This window comes from Rhinolophus ferrumequinum, chromosome 18 (assembly GCF_004115265.2).
Source record: "Rhinolophus ferrumequinum isolate MPI-CBG mRhiFer1 chromosome 18, mRhiFer1_v1.p, whole genome shotgun sequence".
NCBI lineage: Eukaryota > Metazoa > Chordata > Mammalia > Chiroptera > Rhinolophidae > Rhinolophus > Rhinolophus ferrumequinum.
This window is the reverse complement of record NC_046301.1, coordinates 4604808-4620927: the sequence shown is the minus strand read 5'-3', so window position 1 is coordinate 4620927 and position 16120 is coordinate 4604808. Positions and strand designations below refer to the sequence as shown.

General features: G+C 44.3%; 1 protein-coding gene across 1 annotated transcript in view; it reads left to right on the top strand.

Moving 5' to 3' along the window:
* The first annotated feature begins 12154 nt into the window (after positions 1-12154).
* Positions 12155-16120, top strand: part of ANXA5 (annexin A5) — a 28042-nt gene continuing 24076 nt past the window's right edge. Inside the window, exons 1-2 of the mRNA XM_033135167.1 lie at positions 12155-12252; positions 12438-12480. Coding sequence (XP_032991058.1) covers positions 12472-12480 — 9 coding nt within the window. The 5' untranslated portion in view covers positions 12155-12252; positions 12438-12471. The remainder of the gene's footprint in view (positions 12253-12437; positions 12481-16120) is intronic.

Here is a 16120-nt window from a genome sequence, read left to right as displayed (position 1 = left end):
AAGCGCTTCAGAGCCTCCCCTCCTCTGTGAGGCCGCTTGTGATGTGGAGAGCTTGTTTTCTGAGTTGTTAGGGGACACGGAACATGGCAGGGCTTCTCAGGAGGGCTGCTGACGAAGCATGTGTGGCTCTCCTTGATGTCACAGGTGGCGTGGAAGGAACGTGGTCTCGGAGAACGAGGAACGGCCCTTGTTCCAGGAACGGCCATCTGGAATGCACTGTGGCTTTCAGCCAGTGCATCCCTTAAGGGCTGGTAACCCGAGGCTTTCCAGCCAAGGGGAGGAATAAGCCCCTGGATGCTGACGTCACAACTTGGCAAAACAGGCCTTACCCCACCAAGAAATGTTGTGAATTGAGGGGAAACTTCTTACACGGACCTCCTAGGTAGCGGAGTTAAGATGTGTAGGAGTTTGAGAATTTAAAAACCTAGTAAGAGTTAATTCCAAGCATGGTGAAATCCCCTTTGTCGTAGAACGATGTTGTGTGTTGTGAAAGGAGGTAATAAGCAGGGATGTGATGGAGAAACTGGAAAGGGAGGGGCTGTCAGGGACAAGAGGCCTTCTGAGGGGTGAAGTATGCAGAGCCGAGGCTTTCTGCTGCCCTCACAGGCTCGGCATTGCAAAGGCTTGTTAAAGGACTTAGGTCAGTGCCTCCCAACCTTTTCGTTGAATCTGCCCCAAACAGATACAAAATATTTGTAGTAGAAACGATTGCAGGGCCGGGTATGAGAAGCTTGGGAGGCTGGCGGCAGGACAGGGATGAGGTGAGGAAGGGAGGCAAGGCAGGTTTCAAAGCAAACCTTCCAGGTGAGTGGGGATTTCCCTGCTCAGCCATGCCAGGGGGCCACTCTTCTTGGGACGTCTGTGACCGTGGCCACCACCCCTCAAAGGCTGTGCTAGTTGAGACGGAGGCCGTTCCTACATGTCTGTTGGTCCCAAGTTCTCTGGAACTTCCAAGAGCATGTCAGCTCTCCCTTCCCACGTGACTGTTAGAGTCAGATCCCCTCTAAGACTTTTCTAGATTAAACTTCAGCTGTCTTTTTCTGACCCATCCTACACTCTCTTCCCCCAGGACCCCACTCTGTGCCAGGTGAGGCCAGGTAATCTGAAAAACAAATCCATGATACTCTGTCAGCTAGTGTATCTCTAATGTCTGTAATCATAAAACAGGAAGAGGTTTCAGGGGTCAGCTCAACCCAATTCCACATGTATACGTGGAAAAGAGTGGGGGTTCAGTGTCACACAGGTTGTGGTGGGTAAGTGAGGACTAAATGCAAGTTTCTGAACACTCAGGGTGGCAGGGCTTACGCCAGACCCCAGTCCTGGGAAACATCTCAACAGGCAGCAAATCAACAGGAACCAGGATAAACTGACCGTGCATCGAAGAATGCAGCCTGCTGTTGCCTTTTCTGTAGCACTTCATTTTATGGAAGGAGATCCTCCCCAAACCAGCAGGGCACCTAAGGATACTAAGGATGTATTTTAATTCGTATGATGAAGATGATAGTTTGTTGTTGTTATCGTTTTGTGATGAAATGCTCACACACAAAACGGGAGCTGTTTTTCTCCTTATTTTTTGGTTGGTGGTATTTTACCTTCAAAGCTGTAATTCTGTGGATGTAACTTATTTCCAAAATCGAAGGATCCTTAAAGGAACAAATAATATTAAAGGGTGGTAGTATATTACATAGCAGCTATATCATTTACTATAAAGGAAGGAGTGAGAAAAAATTCAAGGCAGTATTATTGGTGTGACCATTTTGCCTGGAAATGCACAGAAACTCATATGATTTTTTAAAAAATAAACTTTTAATTTTAGAATACTTTAAGATTTACAGAAAAATCACAAAGATGGTACAGAGAGTTCCATACACCCCACGCCCAATTTCCCGTTATTAACATCTTACATTAGTGTGGTGCACAGGACACAGTTAAGGAACTAATATTGACACATTGCTATTGACCAAAGTCCTTTCTTTATTCAGATTTCCTTTGTTGTTATCTAATGTCCTTTTTCTGTTCCAGGATTCCATCCAGGATATAACACCCTGAAAATAAGACGTAGCTGGACAATTAGCTCTAATGCATCTTTTGGAGCAAAAATTAATGTAACACCCGGTATTATACCATATCATATATTGTATTATATAAGACCCGGTCTTCTTATACTAAAATAAGACCGGGTCTTATATTAATTTTTGCTCCAGAAGACACATTAGAGCTGATTGTCGGGCTATGTCTTATTTTCGGGGAAACGGCATTACATTTAGTCATGATGTCTCAGAAGGTTTCTCTTGACTATGACAGTTTCTTAGACTTTACTTGTTTTTGATGACCGTGAAAATTTTGAGAATTATTGGTCAATTTTTATCTTTCAGATGGGACTGGTGTGATTTTTTTACCCTTATGATTAGCCTGAGTTTCTTGGAGGAAGACCGCAGAGGTAAAGCACAGTTCTCAACAAATTGTATCAGGAGTAATGCTATCGGCATTACCTATAGCTGTTGATGTTGACCTTAGTCACCTGGCTGAGGTTGTGTCCGTCTGGTTTCTCCACCATAAAGTCACCCTTTTTCCCCCTTTCTATACTGTACTCTTCGGAAGGAAGTCACTACATGTAGCCGCACTTCAGGGGTAAGGAGTTATGCTCCACCTCCTATGACCCATTTTGAGGTACTTTTTGTGAAATGTGTAAGGTCTGTGTCTACTTTTATTTTATTTATTTTTCTTGCATATGGATGTTTAATTGCTTCAGCTCTGTCTAAAGACTATCCTTTCTCTATTGAATTGCCTTTGTGCCTTTGTAAAAATCAGTTGACTATATTTGCCTGGGCTATTCATTTGACATTGAAGGTTCACTTGAGAGTGATTCTTGAGAAAATTAGTTGACTCTGATTTTATTTGCACTAATCTGTTCATTTAATTTCATTGACATCGTATATCTCCACATATGTTGCTATCATCTTGGCTATTAAAAGTGGTACCTCTAAAAAAGAAACAAAAATCTTCAACTTCAATTTCCTCTTCCATGGGTAAGACTAATAGACTATGAGGGTGAGAAAGGGAATTTAGAAACCCTCCACTCTAACAATATTGTTTATCCTGTAAGAAAAGGTCCACGAATGACTTGTTCAAGGTCGCACAGCTAGTAAGTGACAGAGCCACTAGCCAGTGAGCTCAGTTACTCATCAGGGACTCCAGCCAGGCTGCCACCCACATCGTAGCCGAGTTTAAACAGAGGCTTCTGCCTCTTCAGATCTTCCTCTCCAGTCACACTAATCTGTAGCTACCGTACTTCTCAGGTGACTGTGTTGTGTCACCCACCAGGCCGACCAGAAAACCAGCCCGGAGGAAATGACTCTGAGAAGCCAAGCACTCATTATGCAAACTCCCAAGTCCTTGTCCCAGGAGGCAACGGGCTTATGTTTGATCTGTAGCCAAACTGTTCCTATAAAACCTCTTAATAAGCACGGAAAGGTTTGCTTCTGGTCACAAAGAAACTCAGTGAGAAAATGCCGGAATGTATGTACGTACACCACGGCTCTTGTTGGAAAAAGTAGCTCAGTGGGCAGAGCCTGCTGAACTGAGTCGGAGGACAGTTTTCACCTGAGAGAAACAATGGTGCACCTAACCCTGTGTGGTGGTTATGTCGTTAGGTGACTACGTTGTTCTCAAGTAAATAGGCCGATAAAGAGGCAAGGGGTCACTCAATAAATGGAGAGAAGGTTTTAACTATGCACTTGACATTCTGATCCCACAAAATTTCTTAAATATGTTAAATGGATTTGTAAATCTGTGAATATTTAGGCCTGTATGCTAGATAATTAGCTCGCAAGATGCTCCCACGTCTTATACATCATCCAAAGCAGCAGAAATGATGTGGCACAGTGAAATCTATCTCTGTGAGTCGAGGGTTAATTTTATTCTTTTATTAAACTTCGGATCTACTACTATAACCGTCTTGCCAGTTCTTTTGAAAGATACTTGATTCCTTTAAATTTCTGAATTACAGCCAAAATCATTCTATGTATTTTTAATTCTATGTATAATTAATGTATTTTTAAGCACCTAATATTGTGTGCCTAATAGTATCCTAAGCGTATTTATGCTCATCATTCTCATGCAATATTCACAGCAATCCTATTAGGTAGATTACATTATTATCTTAATTTTGTAGTAATTAAGAGAACAACAACAACTCTGTAGTTTACACGCAAAAAACTGTCATGACTTCTGCTTACTTCATCTCAGTCCAAACTCCAACTTCCTTACGTCCCTGTTCCAGCTGCGATTGAGTCATTTCATTAATTCATACAAAGGTAAAGATGATGACGGATGCTTGGTTTTTCTGCATAAGAGAGATTGGAGAAATCAAATCTAGTAGTAGAATTTTCTGGCAGTGAAAAGCCATTATTGAGGAAGGGGGTACTGGAGACAGGCTGGGATTTCCCGCTGTGGAGGCCACTGTCCTTTCAAATACATTTCTTAGCCATTTACCTGGGAAGATGGCTGCCCGGGGGTGTGTGTCTGTCAGCGAGCACAGGGTACATCTGAGGACGAAGCCTGGCTCTGTTCAGGGAGCGCTGCTGGGAAGAGCTGAGCCCTGAGCATGTGGTGAAATTTTCCGACCAAGTTATGTATACCCCACCCACCGATGGGATAAATGAATTCACCGTCGTTCTGCAGCTAAAAATTCACAAGTGGCAATTATAATAATTAGAGAGTATCCAGGAAGAAGTTTACAAAGTAGCTTAGGTGGTAGTTAATACTGAACACTATTTTGGGTCAAATCTCACATATTTGTTTTTATTTTCCGTTTTTAGTCTACTTAACATTAGACACATTTCTTCTCAGTCTTTCATATTTTCAGGCAAACATTTTGGAGCAGCATGGATTCCAGAATACATCTCTGTGCAGTTTTGGCTGAACTCTCACATTCTCGTGGTTTGGGGCCATGAGCAAACAGAAAACATTTTGGTGACCTAAATAATTTGAACAGTGCAGGTTTTTAACCAATCTCTTTAACCAAAATATTATCTATTTATGGCTGTTGTAGTTGTACAAGATGCATACTTCGTAAGAGTGAGGGCTCTGAGTTTGGACTACCTGAGTTCAAATTCTAGCTCTGCCACTTACTGGTTATTTCACCACAAACATTATTTAACCATCTTGTACAAATGCTTCCTCATTTGTAAAGTTGGGGCGGGGGGACGGTCCATAGTAGTATTTATTTTACAGGATTGTTGTGAGAAATCAAATAATCACTTAGAACAATACGTGGCACAAAATAAGCACCCAGTGAGTGTGAAATGCGATTATTCTGACTTTTGTGATGTAGCTGCACTCCACAGTTCATATCTATATTTAGTTTTAACTGATAGCATACATTCTTTTCAACTGTTTCTCCTGAGTATATTGATCATACTTATTCTAATTTTTTTTTCTATAACTAAAATATCTGGATCAGTGTGTCTGTTTCTATTTTTTCTTTATGGTTTTTAGTAATTGATTCTGTCCCCTAGAATGCCTGGTAAGTTTTAATCCGATACCAGACATTGTATTTTAGAAATGATAGAGGTTTCGGGGTGAAATCTTCCTCCAGAGGCTTTACTTCTTCCTCTCCCAGGGAGCTGATCCCTCTGACACACTCAGAGATGGAACCAACAGTGGCTGATCACAGGGGTGTTTTTAGACTTAATTTTTAGAGCAGTTTTCAGTTCACAGACAAGTTGAGCAGAAAGTAGAGTTCCCATATACTCCCGCCTCCACACACACACAGCCTCCCCCATTCTCAACGTCTCTCACCAGAATGGTATTTTTTTTTTTTTTTAACCAAGAATGGCTCTATGTTGACACATCATGATCACTCCAAGTCCATAGTTACACTAGGGTTCACTGTTGGTGTTGTACATGCCAATGTGTAATGACATGGACCCATCATACAGAGCAGTTTCCTGCCCTGAAAATCCCGTGCCCCACCTACTCAGCCCTCCCTTCCCCAACGCCCCTGGCAACCTCTGATCTCTAGTGTCTTCATAGTTGTGCCTTTTCCAGAACGTCACGTAGTGCATTAGAGCTTTTGTGAGGCTCTTTGCCGTCTGATCCTGGAGAGTAGCCCTCTGCTACAGACTGAGTGTTTATGTCCCCCCAAATTCATAGGGTTGAAATCCTAACCCCCACTGTGATGGTACTGAGAGGCGGGGCCTCCGGGAGGGGATGAGGTCCTGAGGATGGAGCCCTCCTGCGTAGGGTTCGTGTTTTTATGAAGGAGACTCGGGAGAGCTCCCTGCCCCTGCCACCACGTGGGGACACAGGAAGAAGACGGTCCTCTCTGAACCAGGCACTGAATCTGCCTGCACCTTGATCCTGAACTTTCCAGCCTCCCAAAGTGTGAGAAATAAATGTTTGCTGTTTAAGCCCGAGTCCACGATATTTTCGTTACAGCAGCCAGACCCAGCTAAAATAGCCTCCTAGGGTCCCGCCTGAGGGCCTGAGGTGCCCACGGTGGCCCTTCCTTCCTGGTGAGTCTTTTCAGGGGGCAACATCTCAGCTTTAGTTTGCAGACTTTCTGCTTCATTTCTTAATACCCTGCTCCATGCAGCATCAGAATTTGGGGAAGACAGGTCAAGAGTCAGACTTGCTTTCCTACCCACCCCTCTCTCTGGCATCCCAGCCTCACAAGATTCCGATTTTTCTCTCCAGCTCCTCCAAATGCCAAAAGTCTGCTGCTTCTCTGTCCCCTACTGACCTCCTGCCCAGACCTGTGGCCTGGATTCTCGGCTCTTTCTTGCCCAGTGCTCAGAATCCGCACATCCCCTGAGGGAAAACCAGCTGCACAGCGCCCCCTCTCCTCTCCACGTTGCTTCCTGCTGCAGAGTCTTGTCCCTCAAGTCCAACGCCCCCCAGCTGTGCTTCAGACAGGTGCTGCTCTGGGCTCTGACAAGCTTCACTATGGTTCTCAGTGAGAGCACTGCCCTTCATCTGCACAGAGGGCGGAGGCCCTGACACACGCGCCTGACAGAGGTTCTGTGTTTCCCTATTTAGCTGTTAAGATTAACAAACAATAGAAACAGTTGAGGCGACCTTCTGCCTATTCCACGCCCCACAGGCTTGACTTTGTGGATGATTTGTCCTTCACAAGCATAAATCTGTACTTCAATTTAGCACATTGCTAGTTAACGTATTTGATCACCTTTCGTGTAAATACTTAGGAATTTTATATGAATTTTAAAATGAATATCTGGTAGTCATAATCACCATATCTGTGTAGCATATATGAATTTCAACTAGCCAATAGAGATTTGGGGAAATGTAATTTTACTTTTTTATAACTCAATTTCAATCTTGAGCTCCGATTTTACTTAAATGGCAGAAACTTAATCTTGGTGAATTTGGGGATTTCCCTAGAATTGTGTTAAAGTAAGGAGGGACTTACAGAGCGCAGGGCACAGGGCTGGAGAGGGACCTAACGCCCAGTGTCATATGCCCCTGACATGTCCCCTGGGCACCCTCCTGCCTCCCCATGCAGTGGTCCAGCCCGGCACTTTTTGAACGTCTTATCTTCAAGGCCCGTTTCGATCCACTTGCTTCTCTGGGTACCTGCCTCTGTTCTTGAATGCAAAGGGAACTTTCCAGTGCTCCTGAGCCATTCTCGCGGGATGAAATGGTCCCAGGTGTCCAGGCACATTATGTTTTTCTGTAGGGCTTTGCTGCCTCATTGGAGCTGAGCTCTGACTGGCTTTTGGATCCGTCTTCGAGTCGTGGGGCAGACGTAGATGTATGCTTCACAGTGTTTTGCCCCAACACGTTGCTTATGCCACAAGTTCTTTCAATTTTACTAAATACCTAGGTTTTTGAAGCTCAAAATCCAGGAATAGTTTGCTGCATGTTATCTCACGCATCCCCTGAAGCGATGATAACAGATTAGCCTAGCTGAAAGGGGGAGAATGAAACACTGCAGAGAAAAACAAAGCAAAACATTGATTAGAATTTCTGTGCATTCGTTCAATAACCCTCACTTATTCCTTGAGCTTCTAATGTTCACCAGGCACTGGCAGTCACGATGAATAGATACGGCTTCCAGATCAAACGGGGAACACACACAAAGAAAGGCCATTTCAAGACTTCTGGTTAAATATGCCAGAGCAAACACAAGTTTACTCACCTCCCTCCAGAAATGACGTAAAAGTGACAGTAAAGAGGATTTTTTTAGGCAGAAAAATGAAGCGCATGTAAGCGATGGAATGTTGGAAACTGGAAGCAGATGGACGAGTGGCAAAACTGATTTAACAATTGAAACCGAAACTGGCGGTAAGGAAAGCCGAGGAGAAGGCTGACTTTAAGTACAGGGTCTCAGAAATACTTAGGAATATTCAAGTAGGGTGCCATGGTGCTGACACCGGGAGGAATGAGTAGTTTCAGGTCCGTAAAAGAAATAAATGAGCTTTACTCTCCAGGTGAGAGAGTGGTTGAGTCTCCTAAGGGAAGCTAGCTAAAAATAGAAACAAAGAAACAAGCAGCAGTAAAACAATCTAGCCAGGTTACCCTACAGGGATGTGTACCAGTCTGTTCATCTTTTATTACTATTATTATTTTATGACTCTATTTTAATATATGAGCAGATAGCCAAGGACTACCAGACATTTATGGAAAGCTTATGCCATGACAGATAGAACCAAATCAAACAAACAGTTGAAGAAAATAGAAACTGTATATGGAGCAGAAGGAAACTTAAAAAACTATCAAAGAAACCCTATAGTTAACATCCTCACGTGATAACAAGAAACGCACGTCCGGGAAATGACGAGAGAAGGCTATAGAATGGAACCATTCAGAGAGCAGAATACTGCTGTTTGGAGTTAAATATAACAGAAAATTCCAGACGCAAGTTTGGAAGATTAATTTGAGGCAATCTACCAGAAAGTCAATCAAATGTAAAGAAATGGAAAAGGAAAATGTTAGAGTTCAAGATGCCCAACACCTGATAAGCAGGAGTTTCAGAAAGAGAGAATACATAAAGATAGGGTAGGATATTTTTGAAGAATAATCAAGAAGATTTCCCTGAGCAGAAGGATGCAAGTTTATAACTGAGAGAGCTCACTCAGTGCCCTGCATGATGCATGCACAGACAGAAACTCGCCCTAAAGCATGTCATTGTGAAACTTCAGAACCTTGGAGATCTAGAGAGATCCTACAAACTCCCAGAAATTAAAAACACAAAGCTCCAGATCAGAAGGGCACCAGACCACTGACCGCCCACATGGACAAGCTAGAAGTCAGTGGTAAATCCCTTAAAAATTCAGATGGAAAATGATTTCAAATTTTGTTTTCTGTTCTCTGTCAAATTTTCTAACAAGAGTGAAGGCAAATTAAAGATATTTCAGAGGCAAGTTAAAAAAAAATTACCTTCTTTTTAGGAAAATACTAGAGAATTGGTTCCACAAAACAAGGAAATAAACCAAGAAAGAAGATCCAGGAAACAGGACCTAAAACAGGAATGAGACAAAAGAATGTCCAGGCAGCTTGACCAGGCGTTCCACTCCGCCGGGGCTTGCGGGGGGCCCAATGTTGGACTTTCAGCTTAAAAACTGGGCCCCGTCCCTGAGAATGGGATGAGTTGGCCATCCTGTGTGTAGGATAAGAGTGAGGGGAGTCCCATGTGGAGAGTGGGCTACAGATAGAAAACAACTGGACCAGACAGGGAGGGGACAGTGCTCCAGAAGGGAGGCTGGAAAATATACCCAGGGAAAATACAACATGCACACATCCGTGTGTGTGTGTGTGTGTGTGTGTGTGTGTCCTGGTGAGTTGGAATGTATTACATTCTTACAGGTTAATAAGTTGTAGGCACTCAGGCAGTGGGAGTTTTAGATTGTAAGATCTTAGAGGAGGAACCATTCAGAGAATGACAGTGCCCAGGGTACATGAGAGTGACTATTACACAATGTCCTTCACTGCCCTTCAGACACTGAGTCCCCTCCATCCCCTTTCTCAGGCAAAATCCCTCCTCTGTTTTCCTCTTCCTTGAACGAACCCTCATGCTCATCTCATCCAAATTACAGGATTGCACAAAGGAGAAAAAGTGAACACTTCAGTTCCGCCCGTCACATGCCTCCTTCCCTGGTAGGCTGACTTCTGGGATGGATACACCCATACCCACCCACTCTTCAAAGGCTTTCTGTGCAAAGCCTCCTGCCTACTCTCTTACCTCTGAGCCTGAAGTTAACAGGATTCTGCCATGTCACCCATTTGCTCTGTAGACTGAAGGCTCTAACTGGACAGATTCTGTGTATCTTTTTTTTTTTAATCACTGTATCCTCAGTGCCTACGACAGGGTCTGACACACAATACACTTGTTGAATGAAGGAAGAAAATACCCAAGTAAAGAACCAATGCTGAGCGAACCACGGACCCCAGAGTGCTGAGAAGCTGGGTGACAAGTCAGGCCTGCAGCCGTGGAGCCGTGCAATCACAGGGACTGCATTTTGGTTTCTGAGTGGGGTGGGTGGGGGCTGAGTCACCACCATGGAAGATGAGGGTGGGGTTTAGTGGTGAGACTTTTTGGAAGGAGAAAGAGGGATGAGAAATTAAAACCAGTCTTCCTGTTATTTCTAGGCATTAAACAAGCTCATCTAACCTTAATCACCACCCCTAATTAGGAAAAATTAAATTATAGCCCAAGGTCACACAGCAGTAAGATCAGAAAATACAACTTGACCCACCCCGGGACGAGTCCTGTCCAGCATCCAGAATCCCTGTCAGAGCATACACCCATATTCACCTGGTACTTCTCTTTTACAAGGTTTCCTTCAACTCTTGTTCACATCTTTCTCATCATTCTGAATATCAGTGGTTTGCAAATGGTTAATAGCAACCATTGTTAAAAATAAAAACCCCACACCACAACGTATGCTTCATCCACTGAAAATATCCGATGAGCAGTTACTAAGTGCTGGGTTCAGTGCTAGGTGCAGGGGCTGCAGCGATTCGGCTTCTTTTTACTAACAGCTCTGAGGATTACAGAGCCTCCTAGTAATTTGGCACTGTTGGCTCAGGACGCGGTGTGAAGTACACGTGGACCTCCCGGGTATTTCTCCTAAGGACACTATGACCACTTTAAATCTGGATGTAGGAGTGATGGAAGCAGAGGAGGCAGAGAGATGCAGCAAGCTCCACACTGCAATTTCGCCTCCCTTGCCAGGAAACACCCACTCAGCTGTGACTTGGTAAGGCCCCGCCAAGCGCGCGTGGCTCACCCGTCTAAGCAAACGAGAGTCCCATGCAAAGAACCACACTAGTTCTCCAAAACCTCTTTAGTCCCCAAAGCAGACTAATCTTCTCTCTTAATCCGAATCTTCACAGAGCTTTGCGTTTATCCTAGAATATCTTAACTGTGTCTAGTGTTGCAAGCTTTCGTCCTCTAGTCTGGTCGCGGGGCCGTGGTGGCTCCCTCCCCCACACCAGCACGTCTGAGCAGGGCGCTGTCTTTCTCGCTTTGCCTTTTCTGCACCAGCCTAGTCCAATATCCTGTAGTCAGTCTCTCTCTCTCTCTCTCTCATATTCTCATATATTTTAAGTATTTATGGAAATATTCATGTATTTATGGAACTAATGCAGGGCACGGAACAAATTTAAGTTATATTAAAGTTTTAGGCTGGTTTTGAAAATAGAAACTGACCCCAGGCAGAGGTTTTGAAATGTCCCACGTGTTACCAAACGGCTATACCTTTAAGAGAGGAAGAAGAAATCACGGACACTTGAACGAGAAAACCCGAAATTTAAAAACCAACAAATTGGGATATGGCCCTCAACGCTTCACGCGTTTTCTATTCCACCGTCAAAGACGCGCTGTCCTTGGCCGCAAAAAGACACCCGCGCACCGCTGCGTCCCAGCAGCCGGGTGGGGCCACCGTTTCTGCGGCCGCGGAGCGGAGAGTCCGGGACAGCTCCCGCGCCCTTCCCGCCGGCGAGGGGCGGACGGCCCCCCGGGCTTCGCGGAGCGGCGCCCCCTCCCGCTTTCCCTGCGGCCGCGGCCCCACCCGGTCGCGAGGCCTCCGACGGGTAGCGCTCCCACGCAGGCGCACTGAGGCCGGGGCGGGGCGGGCCGGGGCGGGGCCGAGGGTGTTTCCGTTGCTTGGAACCGGCCGGGAGCGGCTGCCCGGAGCCTTCTGCGCCGGCATCTCAGCCCTGCCCGCCGCGCTGTCGCCTGCGCCCCGCCGCTCCCCGGGACGTTTCGGCACTTGGTCCCTCCGTCTGGTGAGTGCGCACCTGGCCCGGGGAGGACCCCTCCGCAGGGGGAGCGGGACGCGGGGCTCGCGCGGGCGCCGGGCGGACGGCGGTCCCGGAGCTGCGGCGACGGCGGGGCGGCGCCGGGCGGCGGGGGTCCGGGCGCGCGGTGGCGGGTCTGGCTCTTGGAACCCGCTCTGTCCCTTCTCTTGCAGGCCCGCGTCCCTTCTCCGGACCTGAGCAGTCGCCATGGCACAGGTAAGGCCGTGCGCCCCGATTTACTAACTTTGTGTCCAGGGAGTTGTAGAATTTGTCAAAAAGCCAAAAAAGTTTGGGAGTAAAGGGAATCCGCCTCGGGGAAATCGTCACCTCCCTGGTTTCCCCTTCACCCGCCCCTTTCCCGGGTGGCGGCTTCCTCCCGCGGAGTAGTCCCTCGGAACCTGCTCCAGCCCATCCCGCGCCGCCGCCGCGGGTGACGTGGCCGGGTTTGTGCGCACTGCCTCCTCGAGTGAGTGTGTAAAAGCGGGCCCTCCCTAAAATCCAGAGTCGCTAAAATTAGAACCAGAGCAGGAGAACGCTGAGTTCAGCGTAATCACGTGAGAACAACGCATTTTTTCCCCTCTTGGCTTCCTTTATTTTTTTTTTCCTCCAAGATTTCTGTATTTTAATACTATGGGTGGGCGTTGGCTTTTTTTTTTCCAGTAGAGCTCCTAGTCCAGCTTTTTCCAGTCGCTCAACCCAAGTTTATGAAAAGGAGCTGTTGGTTGTCTGCACTGATTTTTTTTTCATGCAAAATATTAAACAGAAGAGCTCCTTTGCTTAAGTGATGAACTCGTGAAACCAGTTCTGGACTGAATTTGCCTTGGGACTGTATCAGAACTGGATTACCTAATATTGGCCTTCTTTGTCGTTCTCAACATTTATCAAAAATATCGGAAAAAGAAAACTGTTTAATTTATATAGCAATCTTTAAAGATTGACCGTACTATATAGTCTTTGTGTGAATAAAATATCTGTGCTTAACAACTCCACTCCAAAAGTAATTTTACAGATCTTATCAGTCTAAACGACTTGTCAGAGTTCAGATAAATTTTTCAAGCAAGTGTTTTAACTACTCAAAGAATGCCCTCTCTCATTTAGAGTTCACTTTTTTCCTTTATCAGATTGACTTATCAAAACTGAATAAGATTTCACCCTCCTTTCCAACAGAGAATGGGAGGATTAAGATAAGTTGGTAACTCTGTTAAATTTACACAGTGCTTCCATTCTTACTTCCTCTTTTGCACTTAAGAAGTAGTACAATAAACCAATTCTCATATTGCGTCTAGTGGAAATTTGGTTTAGGTTCTTCCCCATGTAAAGGATACTTCTATGTGGAATTAACTTTCCTATCCTGAGAATTATTTTTCCTATCTTGGATATGCTGGTGTGGTAATGTAAATGATGATTTAGCAACCAACCATTAAAGAATAATTCTCTTTATCCTTGCTCATTCGGCTGTTTCTCAGTCTCTCTTGTAAGTTTATCCAGTGGTGTCTGACGTTTTTCAATCAGTTCCTTTTAATAAGGTGGACTCTTTACCCAAGAGGGCATCAATGAACACATTTTTCCAATCGTGGACATTAATAACTACAAAAAATTAAAATAGTGTAAAGGCCCTTATACATACAAAACATGGGAGAATGGCGGCTTGTATTACAAAATTATATGTTATTTTTATCACAGTGTAACACCAGGACTGTTTTCTATTAAAACCACAGTTTTTAGTCATGTTGCACTGGCTTTGTTATTAGTTATCCTTGGAAGCCATTCAAGTAAAACATTTTGTTAAAATATTAAGGTGGAGTTTTGTTGTCTTTATACTCACTTTAGTGGTGTGCAAAATGTCTACATTATGGGGTTGCACTTCACTGTCTAAAATTTCCTTTGGACCCAGTGTGCTTGGAGGAAAGCTGAAGTAGCTTCAGTATTAGGTTTCAAACGGTTTCAACCTTTTGTTGAACTGTGGTGGGAACCAGAGGCCTCCACTCAGTGGCCATTGTAGACTAATGGGATCAGATGCCTGAGTCTTAGAGGTGCCCATTTCGGCAATTTAAAATGTATTATTAAATACCAGTGTCTCTTATTTATTGGGTAACTAAAACGTAGCCTCCCACATCGGTCATTCTTCATGTTTATGAACTATATTTTCCATACCAGCGGTTCTCTCTTTTTACTTAACGTTGGAACCCACTACCTATAACAGTCTGGGAAAATCCTGGAATCAATTATTGTATGTATAGGTCATGGGTGTTCCTTGCTTGTTAAGAATTTAACAAGAAAGCTTTGATTGGTTGAGCTGTGATCGATATATTGGAGGTTTTTTTTAATATAAACAAATATAATTAAGGATATGTTACGCTCTTGTACGTATTTATATTAATGTGTTTATTATATAAACAAATGACATTATAATTAAATATAATTTACATCAATGCAATTTCTTTAGTTAAATTTTACCCTAATGATCTCAGTATAGGGGGACAAAGCTGTGACAAATATTGGGAACTCCATAAGAAGTGACACGATCGTGTTGGGTGAATACATTCAGAGCTGGAGGCCATGGTGGGGTAACCACCACGTGAGCTCTGTCCTCTTTCTGGTCCTAATCCTCGTCCATTAGCATGGAAATGTGTGGGATTCTATGAATTAACTGCTGTGATGGAGAGAAGCAGTCTCACGTGAGGCTTCCCCGTCTTTCTGAGAGAACATGGCTAACTAACTGTGTCTCCTCCATGACACACAAGAAAAATACAAATTACAAATGTGCCTGCATGTAAACAGTTCCTGGACAATATTTCTCTATGTTTGAACCCATTCATTTGAATGGTTTTATATTCATATGGTTTGAAACTGAAACCAGAGGCCAATCGAATCCTGGGCTCCTGCTGCCTGCGCCGCTCAGCCAGTAGAAGGACAGAGGAGTTGGGCCGTAGAGTAAGCGTTTATTATCAGCACTGGTGGTCAACAGATTAACACCTCCAAAAACTGTATAAACTTTCTCAGACCGGTTTGGGGTAAATCTGGATGTTTCTCCAGAGGCAACGTGAGGGTTCCCGGGGTCTGCGTGGAGCCTTCCCTCGGCCACGTGATTCTGTGGTGGAGTCAGCGACCCAGGAACAAGGATGGGATTTAGCCTGGAAAGAATGCTAGACCACTGAGATTGCGATCAGTACGCCTAAGGGTATTAATCAGAAGTTTCAGAGCCATTGTCTAAAACAGGGAACTGGGTGGGACGGGACATTCCGAGCTCAAACCACAGGAAGTTAGGCTACAGGTAGATCAAGGAAAAGGTGAGTCCGGGATGTGGAGAGGTCTCTACTGTGGGGGTGCCAGCCAGGCCCTGCTTCAAAAGCACAACCTCCATGGTACTTCAACATCAGCTTTGCTAAGTGAGCGATCAGTGACTGTGATCATTGGGTTGGTAATATCTTTAACTATGTTACATTTAGGTAGAAGAGAGTTCAGAGTGATTACCGAGCATGACCAAAAAGCTGTTAATAATCCCCTGAATTTTTTATACATAGTAAAATGTTTTTGAATCCTTTCTTTTTTTCCAACAATCTTCTGATTATATAAATGTGAATTTTTCATTAGGTTTAGGGTCATTTCCGTAATCAGACTTAACCATATTTTGGATTTCTTAAATTGGGTCCTGATCTATTTCTCTCAGTGCTTAACTGACTCACGTGGGTTTTTCATGTCACTATTTAGCTAAAGCCAACATTTTTCATAGATATCCTAATTTATTTTAAGTACTTAAAAGTAAATTTTGTACTCCTGATTTGGAAAAATCAAAAGATGGCCGTATTTCGTAGACATGATCCATTTAAATATTTTAATTCAGTTTAAGGCTTTT